At 38.5% G+C, this 16,909-nt stretch overlaps 1 protein-coding gene and 1 long non-coding RNA gene across 4 annotated transcripts in view; one reads left to right on the forward strand and one right to left on the reverse strand.

The window, feature by feature from the left end:
• Positions 1-8,468, forward strand: part of NAMPT (nicotinamide phosphoribosyltransferase) — a 214,880-nt gene extending 206,412 nt beyond the window's left edge. For both annotated transcript variants that reach the window (XM_045052263.1, XM_011280328.4), the window contains exons 9-11: positions 2,193-2,333; positions 3,430-3,564; positions 5,530-8,468. In XM_045052263.1, the coding sequence (XP_044908198.1) occupies positions 2,193-2,333; positions 3,430-3,564; positions 5,530-5,640 (387 nt within the window). In that variant the 3' untranslated portion in view covers positions 5,641-8,468. The remainder of the gene's footprint in view (positions 1-2,192; positions 2,334-3,429; positions 3,565-5,529) is intronic.
• Positions 4,727-14,145, reverse strand: LOC105260373. Of its 2 annotated transcripts, XR_006594125.1 has the most exons (3): positions 13,630-14,145; positions 8,510-8,597; positions 4,727-5,235 (listed from the first exon to the last, which is right to left on the reverse strand). It is a non-coding gene; the product is annotated as an uncharacterized LOC105260373 (long non-coding RNA). The 2 variants fall into 2 exon arrangements; XR_002740445.2 differs by lacking the exon at positions 13,630-14,145 and having other exon boundaries at positions 8,510-12,681.
• Positions 14,146-16,909: the final 2,764 nt, after the last annotated feature.

The raw sequence follows: 16,909 nt of genomic DNA on the forward strand, positions 1-16,909 counted from the left end.
TGCAAACAAACCCATGTTTCAACAGGCAGCTGTACTAGTGAGTTAAGGTCTAGGTGTATCAGCCATACCACACTTAACTACTCTCTGTCCTTAATTGGGCACCCTTGATGAGCCTGAAGAAGCGTCACCATGAAACAAAATGCCAAACAACATTTCCTTGTATATAAAACAAAACATTTTGACACTGCTGAAGTAGGTGTGTTTTATTGGAATGGAGCTGCACATACTTGACAATTTATTATAAAACTTGAATGGTATTAATGTATGCTTTCTTAAAAAGTATAAAATGGTTTATCACCTCTTCTAAACATTAACTGTCATCACTGTTACTGTTAGATTTAGCCAAACAGTGTTCTAGTATCTTAAAACTTTTGCCTCTTTTTCCCCCAAATAAGTTTTTAAAGAGTTATTATTTCATTTTAACAAATACCTAAAATACTCCATAAAAATTAAGGCTATCATTTGATACTATAATTTAGACTACTATTGTAAAACCACTGATATTTTAACGTCTATCAGCCTCAGATGGTATCCATTTTCATAACACAAGTTATTAAAGGATTTTTCTGTTTGCAAGAATTTGGTGTGGTGAGAGTAAGGGCAGTATTCAAAGTGTAAATAGTTTGTGTTCCAAAAGATCCATATAAAAGAAAGAACTATTGCATATAACAAACTGTGTTTCTGTGGTGATGTGCATGTAAAGTTCCAGAATGAGGTTTCTGGAATAGATCTCTTGCAATTACAGAAATGAGGTTTTTTCCACCCAGCTCTCCCAAACTGCTTTACCTAAGAAAAGTGGAAACTCCCCGAACTCCTCTAAGTGATTTGGTGTTGGGACATTAGGGGCTTCCATGTGAGAAGGAAGGAAGGCATAAAGTCCGCAATGAGGAGGAAGACCTAAGTACAGAAATCTCAGCGGGCATTTTTTTAATAGCTGTTGTCTCCTTAGCTAACGTAAGGGTTTCTTACCTCATCATCAGTTAAGAACTGTTACCCATACCTGCATTTTAGCCAGTTTAGCAGGTGCTGTCACCCACATTTCTCCCTCTTTCAGATGAAACATCATGGGCAGGGACCTGTGCCATTGTCAGAAAACCCATTAGCTCTTCTCATGGCTCAGACCTGGCATTCAGCTCTTTAAAAGTCAGGTGGTTCAGTCAGGTATTTGAACTTCCCTTTAAAAACCAAAGTTTCCTTTCCTTTTTTTTTTTTTTTTTTAAATGCTGAGAATGCAAGTGCATTTTTTTAAGTTGAGACTAAGCTTAAAACTTGAACTTTTTTTTTTTTTTTTTAACTTTACGAACAAGGAGTTAAATATTGAGACAGGTACTCTTTATTCATCCCTGACCAAGGTTTCACCAGTGCCAGTTTGTGTTAATGCAGATGCACTTGTGTGTTGGTTTACATAAAGGGTAATACCTGCTTTCTTCATCCTGGAGGGGGCTCAAAATAAGTTTTCCGAAGTAGGAAAAGGAACCGTATGGTTTTGCTTCCTACATATAGTAGATGCCTTGATTTTGACACAATGAAAAATCTGTTTAACTTCAAACTTCTCTCATTGTCAGCCTCACTTTTGAACTTGGCTCTTCATGGTCAGTCTTCCCTGTGATATGTCATGAAGTTGATGGTATAACCCCACTCTGGGGTTTTTGTGTACCAGAATGAATCCACTTATTTCAGTAAAGAGGCAAAAATCTCTTTTGTGTTAGACACAATTCACTAGGTGAATCCTTGACTCCACAGCCATACCCCCAGGAGGTCACCCCGTACACAACCCAGCTCTCCTGAGCAAACACACGAGTGGTCCTCCACTGTCTCCCTGGCAGCTGTCGACACATTTGTGTTCAGGTAGATTTCCGGCACAAGACCTTACGTGTCTTATCACCAGTTACTTCTCATTCCCTCATTTCCTTCATTCCCCCGACCCTAACCACAGCCACAGTGACAACACAACAAATTCAGGAGCTCTGAATGAAATCCTTCTTCTGCACTTACACCTCAGCCCGGCATTTTTGAAGGTGGGTAGGTCTTTTAAGAGAGAAAATGTGGACTATAACTCTGTAGGCCTTACTCTTCACTGTGTATGGTGTTATAAAATGGCTCCAGGATGTTTTACTTTATTCATCACTATGACCCAGGGGAAATAACCTCCTTCCTTTTTCAAATTACTTAAGTGTTTTTTGATCTTCTAGATTGTAGAAGGCATGAAGCAAAAAAAATGGAGTATTGAAAACATTGCTTTCGGTTCTGGTGGAGCTTTGCTACAGAAGTTAACAAGAGATCTGTTGAATTGTTCCTTCAAGTGTAGCTATGTTGTAACCAATGGCCTTGGGGTATGTCCTTCAACTTTTACTCTTGTGTTAGTACCTTCTTTATGTGTCAGGTAGAATGCAGTTACTGAATGCAGCAGTCCAAGGATATGTCCTAAACTATGTTGTCAGCTACCACTGACCTTGACTCAAAGCAAGGAAAGAAAAGAGATCTTAGGTAAAAAAAAAAAAAAAAAATGACATGACTTGGAGAAAGGAGGAAAAAGAAGATGATTATTTGAGAAGTAATGCAGGCCAGTCATTGCCCACTCGTTCAGTGTTAGAGTCAAAAAGTTTACCATTTTGAAGGGGAATGTCAGCTAACCCAGCCATCATATATGAAAGATAAGCAGGTGTGTAAGCACCATCAGTGTTTTAGGAAGGTGGAGCATGGAGTGGGAGTTGTGATACCAGAATCCTGTTCTACCAGAATCCTGTTCTAATAGCCTTAGAACGGGACCCCAAGCTGCCTGTTTCAGGCAGCTGAACAACAAGGGTCTTCGTAGGCTCTTGAGACTCTATGGATCCAAAGGTGGGAGTGGGAGATATTAAGAGTTCTTCAGAACACCTGGGTTGCTTTCCTCACCTCTGTCTTTGGAACCTTCTGGGGTTGATCATCTGCTTCTCCTCCAGACCATCACTCCTTGCTTCTATTATGTTGGCCTCCTACCTTCTGCTCTTTAAACAAACCTTGTGTTCTCCTCAGGTTCTCTAGGTCTTTGCTTTTCATAGTAACAAGGAATAAAGTAAAAGGTAACAAAAGGAAAAGTTATGGAGTATGGAATGGAAGCCTTTACCTTAGTAAAAATCTTAGTTCCCTTGCCACAGATTATATAATAATACAGTTGACATAGTTTTTTTTGTTTTCTTTTCCCAGTAGCCTGCATGTGCTATCCTGGAATGTTAGGATATTCAAGACTTCAATTTTGTTCATAACCCTTTTCCCTAACAGAGGACTCTGTCTTCCACCAGAGTCTAGAGTTCTGTTTCTAAAAGCCCGATGTGGATTCGTTTAGTTATACCAATAAAGTGCCTTAGGTTTATATATAAATTATGTATAAACTTTGTTCTTTAATGGGAATAACATTCCTGATTAGTTTTTTATTTCTCTTTCTTCCAGATTAATGTCTTCAAGGACCCCGTTGCTGATCCCAACAAAAGATCCAAAAAGGGCCGATTATCTTTACATAGGACACCAGCAGGGAATTTTGTTACACTTGAGGAAGGAAAAGGAGACCTTGAGGAATATGGTCATGTATGTTATCTTTGCTGATCTTCCATATTATGAAAGCGGGCTCTTACGTTGCATTTTTAAAGTATCTCCAGAACGTTTTTTTCTTGAAGGACAAAGTACTTTTGCTGTAAAACGTGTGCGGTTGCTAACCTAGCAACCAAAGTAAAATGAAAACCAAGAAGGGGCTAGATCATAAATAAGAACTGTGCATACAGTGGGTGACAAACTAGGACATTTCATAAAAAAGCAAAAGTTCATCCACACAGTGAGCAGCAGGGTAGTGGCTGATGAACTTCAGCAAGCCCTCGTGTACTCCACCGTACTGTTAGTGCCAACTTGGCAGCGAGTCCTTTCTGAAAAGGAACGGCTAAAAATACTTAAAGGAAGCTATTTATGTTGTAAAACTGGTAATTTAATAAAGGAAGGGCTATCCAAATTCTAAGGTGTTGAAAGATAATCCCATTTTTTAAAAACTTAACAGAATCCAGTTGAGATGGTTTTCTGTAGTCTCCTGTGCTTCTCACAGCAATTCTGGGCTACAAAAGCAGATTATGTTATCTTACTATAAGATGTGAAAACATTATGACTGGATTCTGATTACATAATAATAATAATAATAATAGGTGAAACCTACATTAAACCAAGTTTTCTGATTCAAGTCAACCAAACTGGAAAAGTTTATAGTGTGCTTAAGTGGTCCATATGATCTGATGCTCTTTAACATAGAAAATACACTTATATTTGTAAACTCAGAAGCTACAAAATGTATTTTAGCCGCTGGATTGAAAAAACTCATTTTTAGAGGAAAACTCCAAACATAAAACACTAATTTATCACTGTAGATTCTTTATACCATTTCAGATATTCTACTTATGGTATATGTGATACTAAGTTTTGAGCTAGAACTGAACATTTTACTGTATTTAATGAAAAATAAGTTCCTAAATAAACTTTTCAATATAGCCTGTTGTTCAGGTCGTTGAGTAGCCTTCACTGAACTCTTGTAGCTACTGAGAGTTTGCCGAATGAGTGTGTCCAGATGGACTGATAAAGTCAGTGTAGACAAAGTCCCAACTATGGCTTTAAAATGCATTGATTTCAAGAGTATGTAAATGACACCTTAGAACATCTGAGGCAGTAATCAGTTATAATCATCTAGGCATTTTAAGAATAGGAACCACCATTCCTTGATGATATTTAACTTTATGAAAGAAAAGGTTATGCACCTCAATCTTGATGGAAAACTTAGGCACAACAGATTACATCTGTCGATTTTTCAAAGGAAATCAAGGGCAGACAATTCCTTAGGGAGTTGAAAGTGGCTTTCTCAGACTCAAAAGGGAATTCAGTTTTGTTACCCTTGCATCGATCAAATGGATTATGTGTATCAGTAACTTCTGTAATATACACCGAGTTTTTAAATCTGTCATTGAGCATTCATCAAGAAGCCAATACTTACTTCTGTTTCTGGTTTGGTTTCTTGTTTTTTAGGTGTTTTTTTGTTGTTGTTCTAAGTCCAAAACCCAGTGACTAGGAAATTTATTAAATTCCAGGGTTATAAGTTTAATCAGTGTTGAGTCTGTTGTCTAGGAACAAGGGAAGGCCTGGCAGGCTTTCCTTGCTCACTGTCAGTCATAATTATCAGCAACAGCCATGATTCTTCTGGGCAACCAAGCAATAAGCATCTTCCACCTGGAAAAATAAAGAGAAGGATCAGCTACCGTTTTCGTGTTTTCCCTTCAAGGAAAACTTTTACGAATATTTAGATCATTGCTTTATATAAAAGCTAAATATTTCTACATAGCCATTTTAGATAGTGCCATGCTTTCCGCCTGCTCCACCAGCACTGCGTGTAAACATTCATAATTTGAATGCCATCAAACATCTCTGTATTTGACTAGTGAGTCTGACTCCTCAAAGCCTTAACTTATTTTGCTTGATCGTCTGATATAACGGTTACATTTTAGTCTTATTATATTTGTGCAGGATCTTCTCCATACTGTCTTCAAGAATGGGAAGGTGACAAAAAGCTATTCATTTGATGAAATCAGAAAAAATGCAGAGCTGAATATCGAACTGGAAGTAGCGCCTCATTAGGGTTTATGACTGGGTGTGCGTGCTCGCCTGCGTGTGTGTGTACACGTGCATGCATGCACGTGGGCACCGGCGTGTGAGTATGTAATCATGTTTATTGTACAGATGTGGGGGGTTTCTTTGTGTTTTATGATACATTACAGCCAAATTATTTGTTGGTTTATGGACATACTGCCCTTTCATTTTTTGTTTTTTTCCAGTGTTTAGGTGATCTCAAATTAGGAAATGCACTTAACCATGTAAAAGATTAATGATAAGTAAGCTTTTTAGGGCCCTTTGCCAATAGATAGTAATTCTATCTGGTATTGATCTTTTCACAAATAACCGAACCCAGAAACTTTTATATATAACTGAAGATCACATAAAACAGATTTGCATAAAATTATCATTGATTGCTTTATGTTTATATTTAACTTGTATTTTTGTACAAACAAGATTGTGTAAGATATATTTAAAGTTTCAGTGATTTAACAGTCTTTCCAACTTTTCATGATTTTTATGAGCACAGACTTTCAAGAAAATACTTGAAAATAAATTACATTGCCTTTTGTCCATTAATCAGCAAATAAAACATGGCCTTAACAGAGTTGTTTGTGTTATTGTACAATTTGAAAGTTATGTCAGGACATACCCTATAGAATTACTAACCTCACTGCCCCTTGTAGAATATGTATTAATCATTCTACATTAAAGAAAATAATGGTTCTTACTGGAATGTCTAGGCACTGTACAGTGATTATATATGTTGGTCATTGTATTGTACCAGTGAAATGCCAAATTTGAAGGCCTGTACTGCAATTTTATATGTCAGAAGATATTGCCTGTGGCTCTAACATGCACCTCAAGATTTTAAGGAGATGTTTTTAGAGAGAATTTCTGCTTCCACTACAGAATATATACATAAATGTAAAATATTAACAAAAGTGGAAGTAGTGTATTTTAAAGTAATTACACTTCGGAATTTATTTTTCCTATTCTATAGTTGATATGACTGAAATGAATTACTGGAATGGGTAGTGAGTGTACTTATTTTAAATGTTTTGATTCTGTTATATTTTTCATTAAGTTTTTTTAAAAATTAAATTGAATATTAAACTGTATGGACATCATTTATTAAACTGAATCCCTCCATAAATAATAAGCAGGTTCTTAAATGAAGATAAATTAAAGCATGAGGACATAAGTTTGAATAGAAAAGTCTTAACCAAAAATAGTAAGTTGGCTACATGCAAAGCAAAGCGTTCAACATCAAAATGTTCTAGAGTGATTAACTGCTAGATTCTGAGTCAGTCATCTGACTAGAGACCAGGTTTGGTTTGGTTTTTTAATGATTCTGTTTTATTTATATCTGTTGTTCTAAGGCAGGAGGCCGACTAAGGCCTGCAGGCCAAATTCAGACTGCTATTTTTGTAAATACCTATGTCTATGACTGCTTTCTCAGGGCAGCACAGAAGTCAAGTAGTTACATAGTGACCATATGACCCACAAAACCTGAAATGTTTATTACCTGGCCCTTTGCAGAAAAAGTTTGTTGACCCCTGGGGTCTAAGAAGAGGAGCGTGCCTTGAAGTATAAGAGAAATGTTGAGTTCGGGGAAGGGAGGAAGCTTTGTTGATAAGGAGTTTGTCTCTCTTTTATCCTTTCTTTTATTTAAACATCTCATCTTGGAAGACTGATTTTTGAAAGCTTTAACATGACATTAAATGTGAAATTTTAAATACTGAAAAGCCATAAATCATCTGTCCTAAACAGTTACATGAGAAGGTATTTATCAGTGGAATAATCGAAGTAGAAGTCTATTAAATGTCTCCTATAAACATCATTAAAAAGAACATGGTTTTTGCAGATGATTCTAAACCCTTGTTTAATGAGAATAAGCATTATTTTATTAAGAGTTTTCATCCTGTAATTCCTGGTGGAAAATAGTTTTAAGCTGATTCTTTTAAATGTATCTAAAAATTAGTAATATTAAGAAGAACACAACTTTCTTCACAAAATGTGATGGGGGTTAGAGAATTAAAAAAACCATATTTATCACCAAATAACAACTTTGATAAACCATCCATAATTTTGGTTTTCTTTAAACATGGGAATTCTATAAACAGTATTCTTTGTGTGCTGGGACTTTCAGCAGTTTCAGAGTAGCTGGAGTTTTACTTTAAAAAAATCTACACTTGTACATGGCCGTAGATTGTAGAAGAGGTGGAATGATTAATTCTTTTAGCCACTTGGAACCAATGAATCTGAATTTCTGTCACTAAGCACTTAGTATTTGGCCATCCCCATTCTCAGTAGCAAATGGTTAACATAGTTCTCAAGTAGGATTCCACTGTGTGTCACCTTTAAATCAGCCTAACTCTTCCAGACCAAAGCAAATGGCATGTATGGGTTTGCTTCGGTCCTTAGATTTGCAGTTGACATCCGTTAATCCCTCTCAATTCATACTATCATGAAGTATTTGTATTTTAAATAGAAGATAGGAGTTCTGTGTTAAGACTCTTTATTTGTACTCTATACTTAAAGTCAAATGGTTTTAATCCCTTATTTCCTTTCTTGAAATAAATTGTTATGAAAAATATTTTATAACAAAATTCATCTTGGAAAACCAGAAAGAGAAAAATGGCAAGGTAATTATTGTTCTGTTTGCCATAATTTAGAATTCAGCACTTAAACAAGTATTTTGTAGTTTTACATTCCTTTTTAACCCATTCAGTGGAGAACGCTCAGCTTTTCTCCCAAGTTGTATGTTAATTCTAATATGTATACAACATCAAATATAAACATGTAATTAACATGGAAATAAAGTTTAGCTCTATTAGCGAAATGTTAAATTTGACTGTGTGCTTCAAATAATGGCCATTTCTAGACTTACCCTCTTTTAGGTACTCCTCTATTTTCTGCCTTGTGCAACCATCTGAATGGCAGTGCCTCTTATTAAGGACACTGGAGAGAGACCAGATCTGGAGGGAAAGGGCAGAATTTCTAGGTTAAGATCTTTCATGAGATGCTATAGAGACACTTAGATGTGGATGTTAGGTAGCTGGATATACAGGTTTGGGGACACGTGAAAGGGTACCTCACTAGGAAGCATATAAAATATGGCCTGGCAAACCACATGCAAAATCCAGCCCGTCTGTTTTTGTAAACAGAGGCTTTTGGAATAAGCCATGCCCATTAGTCTAATTCTTGTTTATGGCCGCTTTCACGCTACCATAACAGAGTTGAGAAGTTGCTAAAGACAGACTTTGTACCCTGCAAAGCCCAATAATTTTACTTTATGGCCCTTTAAAGTAGAAAATATGCCAACCTGCTGTAGAGTACAAGGAAAAGAAAACTGAGGGAAAAACCAGAGGAACTCTACAAAAGTTAAGTGGCAGAAGGTAAGAAGGCAAAGGAGACGGACAAGTGGTAGCCGAAGAGAAGAGAGGAAAACCAGGAGGAATAAAGGAAGAAGAAGGGAGTTTTTCGGCACAGTACGGAATGCTGCTGAGAGACCAAGTAGAGTGAGGGATTAAAAGCATGGACTGAATTTAACCGGGAAATAACCAGTGGCTTGCAAACATTCCCTCCACAGCAGCTGAGGCAGCACATGGCAGAAAGAAGCTATCTTACAAAACTTTGAATTTTGGACATGAAAAGGAGAGAATGAAGCAACAATGTGTCTCCCTTTCCCGTTTTAGCTACTGCTTTACTTTCTAAAAAGGACCCAGGAAAGAGGGAGAAGTTGAAGATAGAGCCAAAAGGAATCAGTGATGCTTTTGGGTTCCATACAAGGTTGGAAGAGGATGGGGTCCAAAGCGCCTGTGGAGAAACTGGCTGGCTTTCACATGGAAGGGGTGCTTCTATTCTAGAAAGAAGGAGAAAGGGGATAGGTGCACATGCAGGCTTCGGTTTCCTCGGCAAAGTCAGAGACCAAAGGAGACTGGACTTTTGAAAAAGGTTTTAAAATGGTTTTTGTGGAGAATGAAGTGACCAGATGTACAGCAGGATGATAGAACGGTATGGAGGACCCACCTATTCGGTGACTGAGAATTTAAAGTTTAATTTGCCTGTTGTGATCTTTGTTGTTCCCCTCCATAGTAGCACCCCAATGCCTGGGTACAGACAGAGAAAATGGAGATACTTGCTGTTTTGCCAGATGAGTTTGATCAAAGGGATGCTAATTGAATAACTGCTGAAACAGTGGTCCTACATATTTAAACTGTGGATAGGTAAGGACACAGAGCATTGGGAAGACAGTAAGGAGCCTGATGGATAGTCTGATAACAGATCTGGGCTGCTGGGAGTTGCTGGAACAAGCAGGTTTGGAAGGACAGGAAACACTAGTCTCAGACCAGGATGTGTGGATTAGTGATCAGAGAGGAGCAAGGTCATGGTGGAGTGTGATCTTGCAGTGGCTAAATGAAGATCATGAGACCAAACGAGAACAGGAAACCTGAAAGGACAGTTGGGTGGGATGGTGGACATTAAAATCATCCAGGAGGATGGCAGAAGTTGAAGTAGAGAGGAAAGCTAGGTCAGGCACCGACATGTTCAGTGAATGAAGAGAAGGGACCAGGAGGTCAGCAGGAGGCAGCATCGGTGAAGGGTGTGAGCCTCAAAGAGATAGGGCAGAGGAGACCATGGACTCAGGCCAGCCTGCAAGAGGAGGAACTCAGGGTCTGAGCACGCATGGACGAGTACAGACTGATTAAAAAGCACCTGTGTATTGCCAAAGGTTTGATGTCCTTTACCAGGCCCTCAGTCAATATTTGTTGACTTGATGAATGAAGGGAAGGAATAATTTAGATTTTAAAAAGTCTTGATTTTATTAGCTTGCTACAAACATCCCTTCCACTGACACAGGCCCAAGTGTTCAAGCCTTTAAATACGTTTTTGAATGTGTTTTGTCTTGAATGTTAAGATTTACTTTTTTTTTTTTTTAAAGCAACCAAAGCATTCTGCAGCCAATTAAAATCAGTCCTCTCTCTCGTATTCGGGTTCTTCTCACCTTGTTTTAAATTATTGTTTTATTTGAAGATATCTGTTCCCTAGAGACAACTCCATCTTTATTTGGTTCACAGTTCTTCATTCTATTAAAACTTATTTATTAAAATATTTGTTTGGGTTATTCCAGCAAAGAGAAATATGCTCTTGAAAGGAATTTTAGAATCATTCAAATTACCAACTTCACCAAAATTTTTTTAATTAACATAAAAGTGGGTCCTTGATGATCAGGAATTTTGCCTGTATGCTATCACATGGGTGGCCAAGCCTTCACTTTACTGGTACAAAGGACTCTTGGTGACTTAATTAGTATTCATAAGGGACATGGAACTTTTACCCCTTTTCAGGGCTTGTGCTGCTCTCTTGGTGAGTAGTATAAGCTGCCAGGTCACTTTTCTGCCAGTCTATAGCATAGTCTCCACAGAAAAATACACTCTTCGTTTATATTGATTTATATTCATCCCAGAAAAAGCAGTATCATTCTTTGACAAATTTTATTTTATCCTCTAATTGGCTATTGAGCTCTTACTTCTTTGACTTAAAACTTAGGGAAGGCATAGGTTTTAACGAAGATGGATTAGCTACTGTGCTTATGAACTGGCTACAAGTTTGATTCTGATGCGGTCTTCCTGAGTAGCCTGAAGATTCCTAGCAGATTTCTAAGCTTGGGAAAAAAACAACTCTTATCTTCAACCTCTCTGTTTCTATTCCTTCCTCTTCAGGAGCAAACATGTTCCTGTTTCATCCTTTCATGAAACGTAAATCTCGTTAACATCAGCTCTATGCTCCCTTCTTCCATTCAGATCCAGAGTTCTCAAGCTGTGCACATTTACGGCCTCACTTTTCCCACCCCCCTCTGGTTCTCGTCCCTCATACAGTGACCTCTTGATTGCCAACTGAGTGTGTTTACTTCTGATCTCATCAGAGGATCTCTTCTGTATTTGCCACTAATAATTCATTCCTTAAAACTACTCCTTTGTCCTCTGTTGTAATATGATGTCTCCCTTCTCTTTCCTGGGCTCTTATTCACACACTTACCTTTTAAATGTCCTATCCCATTTATCTCCACATTCATCTTGGCTGATCTCAGCCATTCTCATGGTCTCAGCTATCCCCTATCTACTAAAGCCTCCATGCATTGATCTCTAGCCCAGACCTCTGAATTTTTCTACCTGTGATGCATTCCCACCCAGAGACCTACTCAAATACAGCAGGTCCAAACTTATCATGTTCCTGGATTTCTACCTAATTTGGGGGTTCAACCACCCACCCAAATGAGACTTCCCACTCCATTACTCCACATGTGATCAGACTCACAGTCCTGTTGATCTACATACTAAATATTATGATATGTCTTCCCTCTAACTCTCATTTCAGACTTGCGAATCTCTTCCTGAAACAATACAAAAAATATAACGAGTTTTCCTATCCCAGACCCTCTCCCTCCCATTCTACTACCAGAGTATATTTATAACAAAATCCAATAGCTTTAGTCCCCTGCTTAAAACATTTGAAACTCCCTCTAGCCTCCAGGATAATGCTCAGAATCCAGCCTAACCCACAAAACTCTCTGATCTGGCCCATGCTACACAGATAGCCTCATGTTTTGCTTTTAATTTTCTGTGCCAGCATCACTGACTTGCTCTACCTTACATTCACGCACACATATTCACAATACACAATTTTCTGCCTTTGCTCATGCTGACCTCTCAGCCAAGAATGCCTTCCTCTGGCTAACACATTTTAGGTGATTAGGTGATAATGCCTCCAAGAAGCATTCAACAACTCGATTATCTGTTATCCTTACTCCACATGCCCTTCGGGGCTCCACAAGTATTGAGTGTATTTCTAAACTAGCACTTGCAATCCATAGATCTATGTCCTAGGGTGTAGGATGGTGTTTTATTCATCCCTGCTTCCTGCATTCAGCGCACAGTACACACTCAAATGTTTGTTGAATAAATGTCATTAAGATGAACGCTTAAAAAGTTGATTTATTTTGAGAGAGCGCACAAGGTGGGGAGGGACAGAGAGAGAGAGAGAATCCCAAGCAGGCTCTGCACTGACAGCCAGAGCTCAATGTGGGGCTCGAACTCACAAATTGCGATCGTGACCTGAGCTGAAATCAAGAGCTGGATGCTTGACTGAGCCAACCAGTAGCCCCAAGACAAACACTTTTCTATAATGTCTACATAATGCTAATACCCTGAACATTTCACTAAGTGTTTAAAAAGTAGAACATTTTTATTAAGTTTTTTTTAATGAATAACTTTCAAAGCATGATCACATGCTACTGTCTTTTTGAAAAATCATTACAGTATATTCATGAAATAAAGGGTTTCATCAAAATGTAGATTAGAGCCCAGAGATTGGATGATGGCATGAAGTAGGAGGCCCCTAGGTATGCCAGGTCCCATGAATACAACGAGATGAGTATCAAATCATTCTAAATCCCCCAGAAATTGACCTGAAGACTGGCAGAACAAACTCCACAACTAAAGGTACAGAAGAAGCCATCATGAAGAAGTTAGGAAGGGGAGAGACGCGGTTTGGGAGAGAAACGGATCAAGGCTGCTGTGGTGGGGAGGAAGCTGCGGTCGCGGAGACAGGCTAGAGGCAGACTGACACAGGGAAGTGAATGCTCATAGCACTTGGCTTCGAAAGTGACAGGGGCCAAATTTCATGAGTTCTTGCAGTCAGTAGGGCTTAAAGCCTAGAGTTTTAAAGGTCAGAGGCTTGGCTGGGGTGGAGCCCAAGGGCACTGTGCTGCTGTCGCAGAGAAGGCAGGCAAACAGCCCACAGACCTACAGAGTAGAAACGGATGTGAAGCACGCCTGAGGCACACAGCGGGGAGGTTTCTGCTCGTCTCCAAGCACATCTCCGAGAGACAGGGTTCATGGAGAGACCCTTCTGATGATAAAGGAACAGCCGTTTCCCTCTGCCACCCCTCAGCGTAAGCACAGGGCAACCTGAAGGAACAGCGCAGCACCCACACTCCGTACCTACCTTGATCACACCAAGCCCCGACACCCAGTGGAACCGCCTTTCTAGCCCTGCTGCCTGAGTCCCAGTGTGGTGGGCTCCTTCCCCAGAGGACTTCCCCAACCTACTGTGCACAGTGTCTACCAACTTGGGAATATTGCAGGGTCTCAATTCTGCTGGTGGTGAGGTCTTGTTTCACATGCACCAAAGCTAAAACAGCACATTCAGGCCAGGGATGAAATTTTATCACCCACAACAGGAAAAAAGAGCCTCTGTAGATGACTGCCCTGAAGCATAAAGTAGCCAGGACACGACAGCCGAGCACACGGCAGCACACGTTGGAGACATGCAGAAGTGCCAGGTCCTGGGGGACAGGGACACCACATGGGACGGTACCACAGGACCACTTCTTAATGAAGCCATTACCCTCGAGAACAAGAACAGGAGTTGCAGTTCTTTCCTGACGTATGGAAGCAAGCACAGAGACTAAGACAAAATCAGACAGAAACTTGTGCCAAATGAAAGAACGGGACAAGGCCATAAGGAAAACAGATTAATAAGTAACATGCCTGATTTTTCTTTTTTTTAATGTTTTTTTTTTTTTGAGAGAGAGTATGAGTGGGGGAGGGGTAGAGAGGGGGGAGACAGATGACCTCAAGCAGGCTCTGAGCTGTCAACACAGAGCCTGGTGCAGGACTCAAACTCACAAACCATGAGATCATGACCTGAGCTGAAGGTGGACGCTTAACTGACTGAGCCACTGGGCACCCCGACAGAGAATTTAAAGTAATGATCATAAAAAAAAAACCTCACTGGACTTGAGAAAAGAGGGGAAGGCATTAGTGAGACTATTAACACAGAGATAAGGAATAACACAGCAAAGAAAGGGCTCAATAAATGAACTCAGAAACATGCTTGATGGAATGAGCAGCAGGCTGGAAGAACATAAACAAATTAATAACTACAAGACAGAGTGATGGAAAGTAATCAAGCTGAACAAAAGAGAAAAAAAGAATTATGCAAAATGAGAATAGATTTAGGGAACTCAGTGTCTCCATCAAATAATACTCAAATTATCAGAGTCCCTGAAATAGAAGAGAGAGAAAAGGGGGAATAAAATTTATTTGAAGAAATAATAGCTGAAAAGTTACTTAACCTAGGGAAGGAAACATATCCAGGTATAGGAGACAAAGAGGACTCCCCCCGCAAACCCCCAAAATCAACAAAAGCAGATCCAAAGACCTATTGTAATTAAATTGGCAAAATACAGTGATAAAATGTAAAAGCAGCAAGACAAAAGACAGTGACTTACAAGGGAAACCCTGTAAGGTTATTAAGGGATTTTTCAGCAGAAACTTACCAAGCAAATATGGAATGGTATGATATATTCTAGTGCTAATTGGGAAAAATCTGCAGCCAAAAATATCAAGCAAGGCTATCTATCGTTCAGAATAGGAGAGAGAGTTTCCCAGACAGCAAAGACTAAAGGAATTCATGACCACTAAACGAGTCCTGCAGGAAATATTAAAGGGGACCCTGAGTGGAAAGGAGAGACTAAAAGTGACAATATAAAAATAGGAAACACAAAAGCAATTAAAATGAATATTTCTCTAAAACGTCAAGGAACTCACAAGATAAAAGGAAGTAAAACATGACAACATATACCTAAAATGTGGGGAGGAGTAAAGAATGGGTTCAAACTTAATCTTCAACTTAATATAGACTGCTATATGCCAGAGGTTACATACAAACCTAATGGTAACCATTAGGTAACCATCAAAAACCACTCAAATATGAAACAAAGAGAAAGGAATCCAAATACATCATTAACGAAAACCACCAAACCATGAAAGACAAAAGATGAGAGAAAATCTTGAGGACCACAAAAATATAAGTAAGGTGACAATAAGTACATATCAGTAATTACTTTGAATGTAAATGGACTAAACACTCCAATCAAAAGACACAGGGTGACAGAATGGATTAAAAAAAACAAGACCCATCTACATCCTGCCTACAAGAGACTCCTTTTACACCTAAAGATACGTGCAGATTGAAAGTGAGGGAATGGAGCAACATCTACCATGCAAATGAATGTCAAAAGAAAGTTGGAGTAGCAATACTTATATCAGACAAATTAGACTTAAAAACTATAACAAGAGACATGGAATGATACTATATAATAAAGGGAACAATCCAACATGAAGATACTATAAATATTAATGCTTCAACATAGGAGCACCCAAATACATAAAACAAGTAATAACAAATATAAAGGAACTAACCAATAATAAATACAACAGTAGTAGGGGACTTTAACAAGCCCACCTACATCAAGGGACAGATCATCTAAACAGACAATCAGCAAGGAAACAATGGCTTTGAATGACACTGGAACAGATGGATTTGACAGATATATTCATAACATTACTCCCCACAACAGCAGAACACACATTCTTTTCAAATGCACACAGGACATTCTCCAAAATAGATCACACAGGCCACAAAACAAGCCTGAACAAATTAAAGAACGTCAGAGTCTCACTATGCATCTTTTCTGACCACAACATAATGAAACTAGAAGTCGACCACAAGAAAAATACTGGAAAGTGACAAATACATGTATGTTAAATAACATGCTACCAAACAATGACTGGGTCAGCCAGGAAATAAAAAAAGAAATAAAAAAGTACATGGAAACAAATGAAAATGAAAATGCTATGGTCCAAAACCTATGGGATGCAGCAAAAGTGGTTCTAAGAAGGAAGTTTATAGCGATACAGGTCGAACCCAAGAAGCAAGAAAATTCTCAAACAACCTAATTTTACACCTTAAAGGAGCTTGAAAAAGAACAACACATAAAACCCTAAACCAGCAGAAGGAAAGAAATAATAAAGGTTAGAGCAGAAATAAATGATACAGAAAGAAAAACAAAAACAATAGAACAGAGCAATGAAACTAGGAGCTGGTTCTTTGAAAAGATCAATGAAATTGATAAACCTCTAGCCAGATGCATCAAGAAAAAAAGAGAAATGACTCAAATAAAACCACATACGAAAGAGGAGAAATGACAACCAACACCAGAGATATACAAATAATTATAAGAATATTATGAAAAAATTTATGCCAACAAATTGGACAACTTAGAAGATAGGGATAATTTCCTAGAAACCTACAAACCACAAAACTGGAACAGGAATCAATAGAAAATTTGCATAGAATGATAACCAGCAAAGAAATCGAATCAGTATTCTGAAAACTCCTAAAACAAAAATCCAGCACTGGATGGCTTTACAGGAGAATT

The sequence above is a fragment of the Felis catus genome, chromosome A2, assembly GCF_018350175.1.
Source record: "Felis catus isolate Fca126 chromosome A2, F.catus_Fca126_mat1.0, whole genome shotgun sequence".
Taxonomy (NCBI): domain Eukaryota; kingdom Metazoa; phylum Chordata; class Mammalia; order Carnivora; family Felidae; genus Felis; species Felis catus.